The sequence below is a fragment of the Ursus americanus genome, chromosome 32, assembly GCF_024610735.1.
Source record: "Ursus americanus isolate L20-20 chromosome 32, mUrsAme1.1.p, whole genome shotgun sequence".
NCBI classification, from domain to species: Eukaryota; Metazoa; Chordata; class Mammalia; order Carnivora; family Ursidae; genus Ursus; species Ursus americanus.
In genome coordinates this window covers 30104941-30119996 of record NC_142158.1, presented here as the reverse complement: position 1 = coordinate 30119996, position 15056 = coordinate 30104941, and the positions used below count along the sequence as shown (strand labels likewise).

The 15056-nt window shown below is 43.1% G+C and overlaps 1 protein-coding gene and 1 pseudogene across 3 annotated transcripts in view; one reads left to right on the top strand and one right to left on the bottom strand.

The window, feature by feature from the left end:
• BLTP3A (bridge-like lipid transfer protein family member 3A) overlaps positions 1-15056 on the bottom strand; it is a 63181-nt gene that overhangs the window by 9485 nt on the left and 38640 nt on the right. For all 3 annotated transcript variants that reach the window (XM_087858151.1, XM_045772030.2, XM_087858150.1), the window contains 7 exons: positions 10100-10186; positions 9423-9593; positions 8892-9031; positions 8340-8481; positions 7885-8078; positions 6218-7674; positions 1887-2083 (listed from right to left, as the gene is read on the bottom strand). In XM_087858151.1, coding sequence (XP_087714277.1) covers positions 1887-2083; positions 6218-7674; positions 7885-8078; positions 8340-8481; positions 8892-9031; positions 9423-9593; positions 10100-10186 — 2388 coding nt within the window. The remainder of the gene's footprint in view (positions 1-1886; positions 2084-6217; positions 7675-7884; positions 8079-8339; positions 8482-8891; positions 9032-9422; positions 9594-10099; positions 10187-15056) is intronic.
• On the top strand, positions 13660-14136 carry LOC123776201 (large ribosomal subunit protein uL23 pseudogene; annotated as a pseudogene).

Here is a 15056-nt window from a genome sequence, read left to right as displayed (position 1 = left end):
AACCCAAGTGTCCACAGACAGATGAACAGATAAACAAAATGTGGTATAAACACAACAGGGTATTAGCCTTAAAAAAGAGGGGCACCTGGGTGGCACAGCGGTTAAGCGCCTGCCTTCGGCTCAGGGCGTGATCCCAGCATTGTGGGATCGAGCCCCACATCAGGCTCCTCCTCTATGAGCCTGCTTCTTCCTCTCCCGCTCCCCCTGCTTGTGTTCCCTCTCTCGCTGGCTGTCTCTAGGTCTGTCAAATAAATAAATAAATAAATCTTTAAAAAAAAAAAAAAAAAAGAAGGAAATTCTGAGATGTGCTACGAAGTGAATGAACCCTAAGGCCATTATGTTAAGTGAAACTAGCCAGTCATAGAAGGACACATACTGGAATGCCTGGGTGGCTCAGTCTGTTAAGCATCAGCCTTTGGCTCAGGTCATGATCCCAGGGGCCTGGGATCGAGCCCCAAGTCCCCACATTGAGCGCCCTGCTCAGCGGGGAGCTGGCTTCTCCCTCTCCTCCCAACTCGTGCTCTCTCTCGCTATCTCTGTCACTATCTCTGTCTCTCTCTCAAATGAATAAATAAAATCTTTAAAAAGAAAAAAAGGGCAATTACTGTATAATTGCATTTATATGAGGTACCCAGAATGGTCAAATTCAGAAATACAAAGTGAAATGGTGGTTGCCAGGGGCTGGAGGAGAAGGGAATGAGGAATTACTGTTATGAGTACAGATTTTCAGTTTCACGAGATGAAAAAAGTTCTGGAGATGGATAGTGGTGATGGCTGCACGATGATACTTAATGCCCCTCAATTACAGTTAAAAATGGATAAGATTGTGAGGTTTATGTAATATATATTTCACTACCATTTAAATTTTTTTCAAATATTTTTGAAGTTTATTTTCTAGAGATCCATAATAAAAATATTTATGGATAAAATGATATGTTTGGAATTTGCTTCAAAATAACGTGGGAGGAAAGGAAGTGAACAGAAGTATATATGAAACAAGAATGGCCATGAGTTCTTAGTACGTGAAGCTAACTAAAGGGTACGTGAGGGTTCATCATTTGATCCCATCTACGTTTATACATATTTGAAATTTTCCATAACATTCCATAATAATAACAAAACAGGGATACACACCACCCAACTTAAGAAACACTGCATTCTCTTTTTATTACATTTTCGTTTAGACACTCTTAAGGGACCATTTACAAAGTCTCCGGTTCAATAAGATGAAAGAACCAGTGTAACTTCCGGTAATGAATGATCCAGTTCCTAACGGTTACTTATTCTACCATAGACAAAGCTCCTACTTTCCAACAGTAAGATACATAGTTAGGGGGGAAAAAACAACAACAACAAAATCACCAGACAACATACACACACCACTGACACCAGCCACCAAACTAATCCTCCTGCCACAACTACATGGCTCTAAGACTAGCACTCTTGCTTTTGGTCGGAGTCTCGTTCTGTGACAAAGGCCAAGTCTAACCAATGACCTAGAAGATGTGTAGATAAGCCAGAGCTACAAATCCACTGAAGTTTCTTTTTGGGTTTTGGTTAAGAAAATATCTGTTCTGGGGCGCCTGGGTGGCACAGTGGTTAAGCGTCTGCCTTCGGCTCAGGGCGTGATCCCGGCGTTCTGGGATCGAGCCCCACATCAGGCTCCTCCGCTATGAGCCTGCTTCTTCCTCTCCCACTCCCCCTGCTGTGTTCCCTCTCTCGCTGGCTGTCTCTCTCTCTGTCAAATAAATAAATAAAATCTTAAAAAAAAAAAAAAAGAAAATATCTATTCTATCAAATCTCAGCTCCTTTGGTATCCTGCCGGTATACAGGCAGCAGAAAAAAACCTTTTTGGACGTCAATTTCAGCTGGCTGCTTCCACCTACCAGACTCCAAGAGCGTCACAAAGCTATCACTGCCATCGCTGTCCACGGAAATCCGGTCTTCAGGGCCACTGTTATCCAATGAAACGCCATCAAACGACTGCTGAGATACTGTCCTCTTCATGGAGAAAAATCGGAGTCGGGCAGCTCCTCCACTCAGTGGTGCTGCTGCCCCCTCATCTATTTTGGCCATGGGCTCCCTGTTTAAAAAACAAAAACCATGGGCGCCTGGGTGACTCAGTCGGTTAAGCGTCTGCCTTCTGCTCAGGTCATGATCCCAGGGTCCTGGCATGGAGCCCCGCATCAGGTTCCTTGCTTAGCAGGGAGTCTGCATCTCCCTCTGCCCCTCCCCCTTCGCTTACAGTGCTCTCTCTTTCGCTCTCTCATGCATGTGCACGCAAAAATAAATTTAAAAATCTTTTAAAAAACCCCACAAATGTGGCTTAGAAGATATGTTTTGTCCCTTGTAATGCCCATCCCTTTCAGCCCAAATAGTTATTTATACATGAACTTTGATGTCAACTATTATCTGCTATAAGGGGGTCTCACCATTTTTCAACTGCTGGCCTTTCTGCATCTGGCATTTCAAACTGCATAAGTACCTCTGCCATATCAACATTAAATGTCAAGTTTATTCAAGGTCATCCCATATAGAGAAGAGACCACGTAAGTACCTATAGCCCCAGTGCAAATGAATGACACCTGAAGCCACCCACATCCATTCCCCAAGTATTTACTGAAAAACGTGTGCATCTAAGGCACCATACGAGTCACAGGGTAGGGTGGGGAGTGAAGAAAATAACGAACAAGGCATCCGCTGTCCTCAGTGAATGTGTAATCTATCTGGAGAGAGGAGATTCAGAAATTACACGCACCATAAGAGAGGGACAGAGGTACAAGCCAAAGGCTAAGCAATTATCAAGGACAGGAAAGGATAAGAAGGGTACAGGCTTTGCTGGGGAGAGCAGCGGACGATAAAGTTAGAAAGGCACAACACAGTGAAAAAAAAACCTTTAAAGATCTTTTAATCTTACCATTTAATCTTCCCATTTTATAGAAGAAGAAACTGACTCAAGGTCATAGTGAAAGATGGAATTAAGAAAAACCCAAGTCTCCTAACTTCTCGCTAAGTATTTTTTTTTCCCATTTACCATATGGGTTACAGCCAGATTACAGAAAAACCTGGATAAAAGATTATATATGAAAGTGCTTTTAAAACTATAAAGTACAGAGAGTATATGGGAAATCTCTGTACCTTCTGCTCAATATTCCTATGAACCTAAAACTATTCTAAGAAATAGTCTATTAAAAAACTGTAAAGTATAGGGCTCCTGGGTGACTCAGTCCATTAAGTGTCCGAGTCTTGGTCTCGGTTCAGGTCTTGATCTCAGGATCATGAGTTCAAGCCCCAGCTTGGAGCCTACTTAAAAAACAAAAACCAAAAGTGCCACATGGATATATCATAGTAATTGATTATGCCACACTAATAAGTTCAAACTAAATTTAGGGGGTATAAGGAAAAAGCCTAGAAGTTTAGCGTAGTGAAATAACAAGATCAGACCTGTGTTTTAAGAAGTTTGACCTGGCTCTTTCAAACAAGCTAGTGAGGAAGAGACCTCCAATGAGGAAATCAAATAATAATAGTTTACTGATAGTCCGCATACAGGAACAGACAGCAAAAACGGATATGAGACTCCCTAAAGCAGTGGTCTCAGAGTGTCATCCTGGTAGGAGCATCAGCAGCAACAGGGAGAGGGCATGGGCTTAGAAATGCACGTTCTCAGGCCCTGTCTCCGACCTACTGGATGAGGAACTTTAAGGGTAGGGCTCAGCAATCTGTTTTAAGAAGGCCTCCAGATGATTCTGAAGCACGCTTCGGTCTGAGAACCCGTGCTCTAGGAATCACAGTCAGAATCTGACAAATGACTACAAGACGCAGGAGAATGATACTACTGAAAAAAGAAAGACCTGACTGGGGAGGGATAGGGAATTTAATTTCATGCATGTGAGGTTCGCCACACCCCTGGGAAATCCATGCGACACTACATACAGTAGATCATTTTCGATGAAGGGCAGGGGAGGGGAGAGAAGTCAGAACCAAAAATATAGACTATAGCAGAGGTGAGGAGATGGACAAAATAAACTTGAGAGAAAGTATGCAAAAATGCACTGATATAAACCTTCCTCAAGTTTAGTAAATACATCAAGAACCTTAAAAATGTTTGCAGCGTTTGACCCAGTAATAACCCACTTCTAGGTTTTCATTCTAAAGATTTAGATATGCATAAAGAGTAATGTTCACAAAAACAAGGGCATTTAACACAGCTTTGGTTCTGAGAAAAACTGGAAATACACTAAAGCCCCCCCCAAAGTGGGATGAATGACTAAATTAGGATACATCCATTTGCCAGAATATAATACAGCAATTAAAAATTATTCAGATACCTCATGAATGGGAAATGATTCACAACCAAACATTAAATGAATAAAACTAGAAATTTTCTATATGAAATAGAAATAATTCTATTATTGTAAAAGTAATATTCATATATAGTGTATGTGTACACACATATAAGCACTCACATGGGTACCCAAATATAGGTATAAAAATCGGAAGGAAACAGATCCAAATGTGAATAGTGGCTATCTGGGCATTATGTTGTCACAAGTGACTTTGTTTTCTTCTTTACTCTTCTTTTTCGACATTATCAACAAAATGAACACAAATCATTTTTATAATTTAAAACATAAAGATTATGATAAAAGTGATCAGAATATAGACAGCCTAGTGCAGTGGAGCGGTTAGGTTTATAGGACGGAAGGCAGGAAAGAGCAGCCAAGGAAGAAGGAAAGACTCCTGCAGAGAAGTGCAGCGTGAGCAGCTCGCAGGGCGCCAAGCGTTCAGGCAAGGCTGACGCCACAGAGGAGCAGGGGACAGAGAGGACTGAGAAGAGGCCATGGGACTGGGCCGTCAGCAAGTCAAGGTTAGGGGTTGAAAAATGGCTTGTGTCACACACCTTTCTTTTCCCTTTATTACCTCCCTCTCCTCTTTTCTCATCTCCCTTATGCTTCTCCATTTAGAAAAAGCAGCACATTTGGTGACTGGGAGTCCAGGCTTCCAATCCTCGACCCACCCACCACTCACGAGTTGTGTGATCCTGAGCAAGTTTCCTACCTCTTTGAGCTCAATTTCCTCACATGTAAAATGGAGACTGATATTAGTCCTGCCTTACAGGGTTGTTACAAGAATTCAGTGGATTAATATTGTAAGGATTCAGGACAGTGACTGATACACAGAAAGGACTCTATAAATGTTGCCTAGTATTATTGTATCATTTATTCCTTCAAGCTTTCCCTTCTCCTTCCTTCTGGGCTACCTGTGCCTAGTAAGTACAACGCGGGCATTGCTTAAAGACCCACTTAGACCCACAAACCAAAGACAAAGCTCCAAAGCCACTGATCTTCAAGCCATGGTCCCCAAACCACAAAGCATCCCACAAAGATGTCCCATAGTCTTCATTATCATTCCTAAAACCACAAGGCACCAATGGAAAAATCATACCTTTCCACTCTTCTGATTAAGCATTTCTGTAGTTTTCTGCTTACTCCCTACCATATTTTCAGTGTCTGACACAGAGCCGGGCAAAAAGTAGGGACTCAAAAAATTTTTGTTGAATGAATATATTCTTCCTTCTCTATTACTCTGGGAGACATTGATAAGATGTACCAGAAAGAGCAAATCCAAAGCCCCAATTTCTCTATGTACAAGATACAGGATCCACGGGCTCGTCCTTTTTGAAATTTCAGTTCCCTAAACTGAGGATACAAATTTCTATCGCTATCTCATGGGGTTGCTGTGGGAATCAAATCAACAAAATATTATGTGAAAGGCCACTAAAAAGAATAAAATATCATACAGATGCCAGGTATTATTATTATTCTCACAGAGTATATCTATATCAGTAAGAGTGAATCAGTGAAAGAGGAGGGAAGATCCTATGAAGCAATAAATGCTGACCTGAACACTGCCCAAGAGCAGGCCAAGCTACAGGGAGGCGTGTGCAAACCCAACTTCTGGTTCTTCCCCATCACAGAAAGGAAGTCTCTCCAGTCGGTACACCTATATCCTTCAAGTAGCCTGAAAATTCTTCCACTGCCCTGCAGGCAGCACTGAAAATTAAAGCTTCGCTACATTAAAGAGGCCATTCTATGCCACCCCCCGGGCTCTATGATGCTTCCCAATCTAACAGTATATACGGCAGGAGGCCTTAAGCCCAATGACCAGAACTAGGAGGAAGAGACAGGGTGAATGAAGGAGGCAGGGAGCCACTCACTTGGCTGGGGGCAGGGACAACATCCTGTGCATGGTGGAGGTCATTCGGTCTCTGCCCAGACTGAAGGCATCCTTAGTCAGGGACACAGCTTCCTTGGTGAGGTCCATAGTGGCATGTAGAGCCTCCTTTGTGGCATCCTTGGTCATGTGAATAGCACTTGACAATTCTCCCTCAATGTTCTTCAAGGGGATGATCTCGGCCTGTCCATTCACAGCAGTATCCCTGCCACCTGGGGCCTTCAACACAGCTGGTGAGGTAGACGTCTGGGCTCTGCTCAGTCTCTTGGCCTGTAAGGAATCTACTGCTTCATGGCCCTTCCCTGCCTCCTGCTGTGTAAGGGAATCCGAATCCTGTAGTTCTCCATTGCTATGGAGAGGCACTGGCCTATCCTGGGAAGCATCTAGATTTTCAACGCCACTATCCTCCAGAACCTTCTCAGGGCTTGCTGGGCCCTGGTCTGAGGAGGCATCAGACTTCAGCTCCCTATCCTCTGAAGGAGACAGCTCTGAATCGATGAGGCTGGTGGTATCTGAACCTGCAGAGTCAGCTTCAACAGCCCCAGGGGCAGGATGCATGAGCAGGGCCACCTCAGCGCTGGGGAAGAGGACCCCAATGCAAGCCGTCTGGTCCTGCAGAGGAGAGCCAGTCATGGCCTCTGTGTCCTTAGTCAGTTGCTCCTGAAGACCCTGCAGCACCTCCTTCAGGCGGAGTAGAGCCAAGTACTGGTAATGGTCAAGCCGCACGCGGACATGTGCAGGGGAGTGTACGAGCACGTGAACATCTGCTGCATCCTCAAGCTCGGTCAGAGGCCCTCTGTTGTCCACACTGCTGCTGCCTTCTCTCAAAACATCCAGGACTTCGGTGAGGCCTGACAGGCTTTTCAAATCATGCTCAGTCTTTGACCTCTGATGGGGCACAGCATCGGGGGCAAGGGCCTCAGAATGGACAGGACTGCCAAAGCTAGCAGATGGTTTCAGCCGCCCTTCTGTGGCCAAAAGGAGCTTCCGTGCCTGAGCTTGCTGCCAGCGGAGGGGTAGGCAGGCCCAAATGGACAAGGGGAAGGGGGCCACAAAATTCAAGGTATGGCCTTTGAATTTTTCTGTTCCCTCAAAGTCCAAGGAGATCTGGGTGAAGTGGATAGACCACAGATCCTGGGAAGCCTTAAGCCTCTGGGGAGGGAAAGTACTGGGCTGGGGGAGGCGGGAATCCATCTGGAAAGCATGATGTAAAAAAAGCATGTGCAGAAGGCTAAAGCCACCTGGAACCTTGGGAAAGTGAACATAATTGGAATGAAAGAACTCAGCAGCCGCAAAACCTCGGAAGAGACTTTGGAGGTCTGGACAACCGCAATGTGGGGCATGACGTGTATTGGTGGCAGTCATGCCCGACGCAGAAAAGACGAGGGCCTGAGGACGATGCAACCCAGCCTGCTCTCTCTTCTCCAGTGGGAAGCTAACCTTCAGAGAGAAAATGAAACCCAATTCAGAATGGACATCTGAGTAGCTCCACAACCCGCTATTAATACACATGTAAAAGACCAACCATTTGGGCTGTGATACGGTTTTTCTTTCTTCTATCAAAGGGACAGAGCAGAACCCTGGATTATAGTCATGGGAGAAATGCAGCTAGGGGCTGCCAACAGGGAATGAAAATCCACTCTTCCCTACCTTCAACCAGAAAGCATCCAGTCGGATATCCAAGTGTTCATCTTTCTGGCTTGAATCTTCCAACTTGTAGATAGCTTTGAACTGCTCCAGACTGTGGTATAAATCCAGGCAGAAGAGGTTTCCCCAGAGCAAGCTGACAGGATCCATAGTAAACGTCAGACCATTTAACTGAATGTAGAGATTGGGACAGGGAACTGGAAAGCAGGGGGGGAAAAAAAAAGACTCACTATGTACAGAGCAGCAACTCGACTCCTACTTACCAGCTGATATTCATTTTTTATGAAGAAAGCAAAGGTGCATATTTATACAAGGCAGAGCTTTTAACAAAAGTGTGCTAAATAACTCAAACACCTAAAATTCCTAGCGACAAGTGAGAATACAAGCCACGGCCCCAAGGCTGGCAGACGTGAAGAGCACGAGCTGAACAGTGAGAAGTGAGCAGATCAGACGCTTACCTGGAAGCTCCTGATTATCAGGGAAGTAATACTCTGTGAACTCGATATGAATGGCAGAGACCTGAGTGGGAAGACTGTGAAGCTTCCGACTGCAGGAGAGGAGTGTAGAGGGCTTCTTACTCGGCTGTCCAGCTGTAGAAACCTACACAACCACATACATGTTGCTGTTAGCACCTGTACAGCACCCATAAGAGAATTTCCTCCATTTCCTCAGAGGTCATACAGAGCCACTGCCACCCTGGCAAAGTCTGTCACAGGGAGCAGAGTGCTTCTCACACGTATTGCAGGCATTCTCATCCCTGCTCACACTATCTGCGAGTTCACTTCTCTCAGGGGAAGGTTTGTAGTAGGGCATCAGAGGGAACTGGGGGAATCCCAGGTCCTGATCTCCACAGCCATCCATGCTCAGAAAGAAACAGACCAGTGTCATCGATCCACTCAGAAGTGAGGGAAGCAGCCCCCGAATTCCACAATCTTGTTCACACCTGTTGCCTTCCAAATGTACTGCTCCACCCCTTCCAACCATGTCTCCCTGCGTCCTGGGCTTCTCACCTGGTGGATGTCCAAGTCATCCACCCGTATTACCATGCAACTGGAGCGCAAGCGATTCCATGCTGGAGGCCGAAAGGCAGCCTGCCGGCCCTGAGAGGCGCTTCTCTCAAGGGGGTTCTTTCGAGGACTGGAGAGAGAATCTAAATAAAAATAAGAAGGTAGGAAAGAGAATCGGGTACATTCAACTTTCATTACTAGTAGAATTAGGAAAGTAAAAATCCTAAGATCACTAAGGCTATATGTAGGAAAGAGAGCTTAACACCGTCTAGCTCCTAGAAGGAACCCCAAAATTGTATTCTCCTTAAAACCAAGGTCACAGCCTATGGAATAAAGGTGACAACAACCTCTCCTCAACACTGCAGTCAGTCCTAAAGACAACTAGGACTCTGTAAAGAAAAAAAAGTCACTGATGTCTTTCCATGGGATGAGGTTGGGGTAATTAGCTAGTCCAGCGCTTTATCTTCACTGGATACTCACGAGTAAATAGCAAGAGGCTAGGCAATTAGAGTCCTCCAGCTCCTTGTAACCTACCTGCTTTCCTCCTGAAGGGAGAATTGACCCCCAGGTGCCAGGGTGGTTTGAGACCCGTCTCCTCATGCCACTTCTCCATTTTACTTTGAAATTCCATCACCAGCTTCTGGGCCCACTGGCCTCGGGTCTCCATGGCCTCACAGTGCCGTACCCAATGTTTGCAGCTGTCTCCTATGCAACAAAGAAGCAAAAAGATTTCAGTCTAAGATCATGATCCAACATTCTGATTTCCCCCTTCCATTGGTATAGTCATAGTTCAGAATCTGATCCTTCACCCCAATCCACATTTCTCTGGGGTAGGTAAAAATTATCTAGTGAGAACACTCAAGTTCTTCTGGATTCTGTATGTGATTTTTCCCTAAGGTTCCCTAAAAGGCCAGCTGCTGTCTGTCACTGACTTTGACCATGGACAACTAGAGAGGCTCTAAAACTAGTGGAAGTAAGGGGCAGAGCATAGCGTCAAAAGCAACATCTCAAGCACTGCCTCTCCTCCTACTTCTTCCCATCACTGATAAAGAATCATCAACAGTAGACCCGACAAGTTTCTTGAAGAGGGCTATTCCCAACATCCTTCTGAGCTGCAATTCCTGGCACCCTCCTGCTGGGCCCAGGAATCTGTCCTCAATACACGGGTACCTGGGATGTACCAGAACTGCTGCCATTCAGAGTTGTCCTACCTGCCCAGTGGAAGGGGTAATAGTCAAATGCCATCTTGCGGAAAGTGAGCTGCATTGCACCGCCCATGAGTCTATTTGCAGAGACACCTAAAGAAGAAAAATAAAGGTGAACAACAGCAGAAGAAACAAAGAAGCCTAAAGACCACTTGAAGTACTTAAGTCCTCTGAGGATCACTTCCAAAGCCTGAGGGCATCCAGGTAGCTCAGTTCATTAAGCTACCGACTCTTTGATTTCAGCTAAGGTCAAGACTGAGCCTCATGGCTGGCTCCACAATGGGTGTGGAGCCTGCTTAAGATTCTCTCTCTCTCTCTCTCTCTCTCTCTCTCTCTCCCTCCCTCTCCCGGCTCCCCCATCTCCTCCCTCCCTCTCTCTCTCTCTCTACCAAAAAAAAAAAAGCCTGGTTGATACACAAGTGCAACTGAAAGGCCATGATGTCAAGTGATTTGCAAGGCTGAGGCCCTCCTCTCTTGATTTATAATGGTCAATGGACAAGACCCAAAAAAGTATATTCCATTATTTCTATAAATGGTGGCCAGATTTCCAGAAAGGCAAAAGAAACTGCAAAACTCAGGATTCAAGAATTACAATCCTAGGTATCCCACTGACACATTCTAAAATCCTGATTGATTGGTTCCCCCAAAACTAACAATTGCTGTTAATCAGCCCAACCCCTGGAGAGGCATAAGCCAAATTCCCCCCAAAACAGAACCCACATTATTTCCTTTCACATCCTGGCCTCAGAGCTAATTAGACCATCATTACATACTATACCTACACAGTACCATGGAACACTAAAAACACCGCATTAACAAGGACACTGTAAGATACACACACAGGATATTGGAGGTAAACTGGAATTTTTGGCATTAAGTCAAATACTGTACTATGTTTATCCTGAATTTACATTTAATTCTTACTAAATGAATGAACTTTCCCTATTTCTACCTTACCTCTCCAACTACACTCTAATTGTTAGTAGAGTAGTTAGAATAGAAACTACTTCTCCTACATATGCATATTGTCTGATCTACCCTGTTCTTTTTTTTTTTTTAAAGATTTTATTTATTTATTCGACAGAGATAGAGACAGCCAGCGAGAGAGGGAACACAAGCAGGGGAAGTGGGAGAGGAAGAAGCAGGCTCATAGCGGAGGAGCCTGATGTGGGGCTTAATACCATAACACCGGGATCACGCCCTGAGCCGAAGGCAGACGCTTAACCACTGTGCCACCCAGGCGCCCCTGATCTACCCTGTTCTACACTTCTATCTCTTATTAGGGTGAAGGGAAATACCATGGGATCCTCTAGGTGTAAGGTGGTACATTTCCATCTAGTCTGGATTTCACCACCTCAAGTTCTGGATTAATCACCATCCTACACTCATGTTCCTTTTTCTCAATCTTTTTGTTCATTATCACTACCTCTGAGGAACTTATTTAGATATTTTTTTCCTAATTGCCTCTTCGTGAAGTTTTCACACCACGGATATATACTATATATCTGCTTATGTACTATGTCTGCCTGTGCTTTATACATAAAAAGAATAAGTACAGGGGCACCTGGGTGGCTCAGTTGGTTAAGTGTCTGCCTTCATCTTGGGTCATGATCCCAGGGTCCTGGGATTGAGCCCTGTGTCAGTCTCCCTGCACAGAGGACAGCCCGCTTCTCTCTCTCCCTCTACCCCCACCCTCGTGCTCTCTCTCTCTTGCTCTCTCTTGCTCGCTGTATCTCAAATAAATAAATAAAATCTTTAAAAAAAAAAAAGAAGTATAAATTTTACTCCTTTTATTCAATGCAGGGTAACAAAAGACTAAATAATTCTTTTAAATTAAAAGTCAAGTTTAAAAACTTAAAGCTATTAATATTTAACAACTTTATAAATATATTTGCTGAGTAACATTTAATGAAACTTATTTCTTAGATACATTATAATGTATCAAATTATATATGCAAATTAGCAACTTATAGAAATACACAACAGCAATATAATCAAATTTTTAATTATTCAAAAGTATTTTTCAGCAAAAAAAAAGAAAATTTAAGTAAATTTCTTAAAATTAATTTTAGTGAATTTTTTTTTTTTTAAGTAAGCTCTATGTCCAATGTGGGGCTTGAACGCAATACCCTGAGATTAAGAGTCACATGCTCTACAGACTGAGCCAGCCAGGTATCCCTTAGTAAACTTAACTTTTACTTTTGCTTGATATGATAAAAAATCTTTTAGCTTATCTAGCTGCTAGGTATTCATTCAGACGGGGTGAGTATTTTTTTCTTTTCAGCACTTAATGATTTGCTGAGTAACTTGCAGACTTAAATAATAAAACAGAAACTATTTTTATTTAATTCTTAAAGTTCAGATCTCAAAAGCACTGAAGCTCAAACATAATAACACTGACAAGGCGGCCAAACGTAGCCAAGAGGCACACGTAGGCCACTCCTACAGTGTGACCTGCAGATTAAGCAATCAGTTTGGACTGCTGTCCTCTAATCACAGCCATCTAGTCACCCACCATATGTTGTGTATCTTCCATGAACTCGATGTCAATGCTCCTCATGATATCCAAGAAAACCCAATGAAAAAAATTAAGTACTAAGGAATAAAATTTTGTCATGCAGAGGTAAGCTTTGGAAGGGCACAAACTATTGTTATAGCTAAGATTGTTTTTTGCTCCCACACCTCGCCAAAGAACCAATTTTTTAATGTCCAGAATAGGCAAAACTCAAGACAGAAGGTAGATCAGTGGTTGCTTAGAGCTGCAAAATGGAAAGTGACAGCTAATGGGTACATGATTTTTTTAAGGGAGGAAAAAAATGTTCTAAAATTAGATTGTAGTGATGATTGCACAACCCCATGAATATACAAAAAAAAAAAAACCACTGACTTTTATATTCTAAATGGGTGAGTTGTATGGGATGTGAATTCAATCTCAATAAAGCTGTTTAAAGAGAGATAATTTGTAACTGCTGTTGGGGGATACAATCCTAGTTAAAAATGCATGACTGAGGCTACCAGAGGGAGAGGGTTTCACAGCAATGCTCCCTCCACTGGAATTATTTAGACATAAAAGAACAATAAACTACATAGAGTAAGCATATTAAAATAGGGTCTAGAATTAAAATCAAAATCAAGTATAATTACCAATTACCGACATATTTAATTATAAACACATAATCATATATGAGACATAAATGGTAAATAGTGTCAATAAATGACTAATTAAAATTCTCCAATGAGCTGGTGGGATGAGGACAGCCTGGCCTTAAGAGAGATAAAGACAGTCTTTGGCTCACAGGTCTCATCCTAAGGAAAAAGAGTTAAAAAGAGGCAGGTGACACTCTTCCCCATCAACCGCTAACCTCTTCTCTGAAGGCTGGAATATACGCTGCTTCAGTTTTATTTTGAGATAGTGCTGCCCCAACTCAAGCCAAGCTGTCCCCAAGGACCCACCCAGTTTCCAATAATTTCACCTGCAATACCAAGGGAGAGGTAAGCGTGTTACTCAGGGGCCCAACACCCCAGGCTATGGTGTCCCTTAATGAAAAAGCAGGAAGATCCCTTTCATGAAGATGGAGCTGAAGGCGAAGAAGGAAGCCTCTGCCCCTCCCAAAGCTGAGGCCAAAACAAAGGCTTTGAAGACCAAGAAAGTGATGCTGAAAGGCGTCCACAGTCACACAAAAAAAGAAGATCTGCACATCACCTACGTTCCAATGACCCAAGACAATGCGTCTCTGAAGGCAACCCAAATATCCTTCAAAGAGTGCCCCCAAGAGAAACAAGCTTGATCTCTATGTCATCATCAAGTTCCCCCTGACTACTGAGTCAGCCATGAAGAAAACAGAAGACAACAACACACTTATGTTCATTGTGGATGTAAAGACCAACAAGCACCAGATCAAACAGGCTGTGAAGCAGCTCTAGGACATTGATGTGGCCAAGGTCAACACCCTGATGAGGCCTGATGGAGAGAAGAAAGCATATGTTCAGCAGGCTCCTGACTATGATACTTTGATGTTACCAACAAAATTGGGATAATCTAAACAGTCCAGCTGGCTAAATATAAATACAAAATCTTCATCAACAAAACAAAACAAAACACAGGTACATGTAGACTTTAAGGAGCCTCTAGAGCCACACTGCACAAAAAAACTTTCTGTGATGATGAAAATCTTTTATGGTCCATGGATTGTACTCAGTACTTGAAATGTGGCTGGTGCAAATGAGGAACTGAATTTTTAAGTTTATTTAATTTTAACAGCCACATGTGGCTATTGGCTACTATACTGGACAGACAGTTCCAGAACAATGCTGTCCAACAGAAATATAATGTGAGACACATAACTAATTTTAAATTTTCTAGTAGCCATATAAAAAAAAAGTTTTTAAAAAAGGTGAGATTAATTTTAATATTACATGCAACTACTTAAATGAATATAATCAATATTTTATCATTTCAACATATAATCAATATGAAAATAATTATCAAGGTACTCTACACTCTTGTTTTCTACTGTTTCTTCAAAATCTCACGAGTACATTACATTTGCAGCCCATCTCAATTCAGATCAGCCAACAGTAGTCATGTGTGGCTGCGTATTAGACAGAAAAACTCCAGAGAATCGCACAGCCCTATCTGTACCACCTAATTTTCCCTTCCCTTTTCTCCCCAGATCCCAGGAGAAGAGTCAAATTCACAAGAACTTGTTCTGTTCCTTGTCCCTTTACAGTCATACGCCACACCTGGGTAAGGCAGGTTAGGAGTTATCCTCGTATCTAAAAATATCTCATCCAAAAATTCCCTAAATTCCACCAAGTAGATTAATTTAATAAGTAAATACCTGAGGGCTGCCAGGGAGGCGAGTCATCCACATTTTAGTGCGGATCATGGGTTCCGGCCATATGAAGAGGACAGTGCTAAATACCCTCATCGAGCAAGAGGATGAAACTCTCAATACCATAC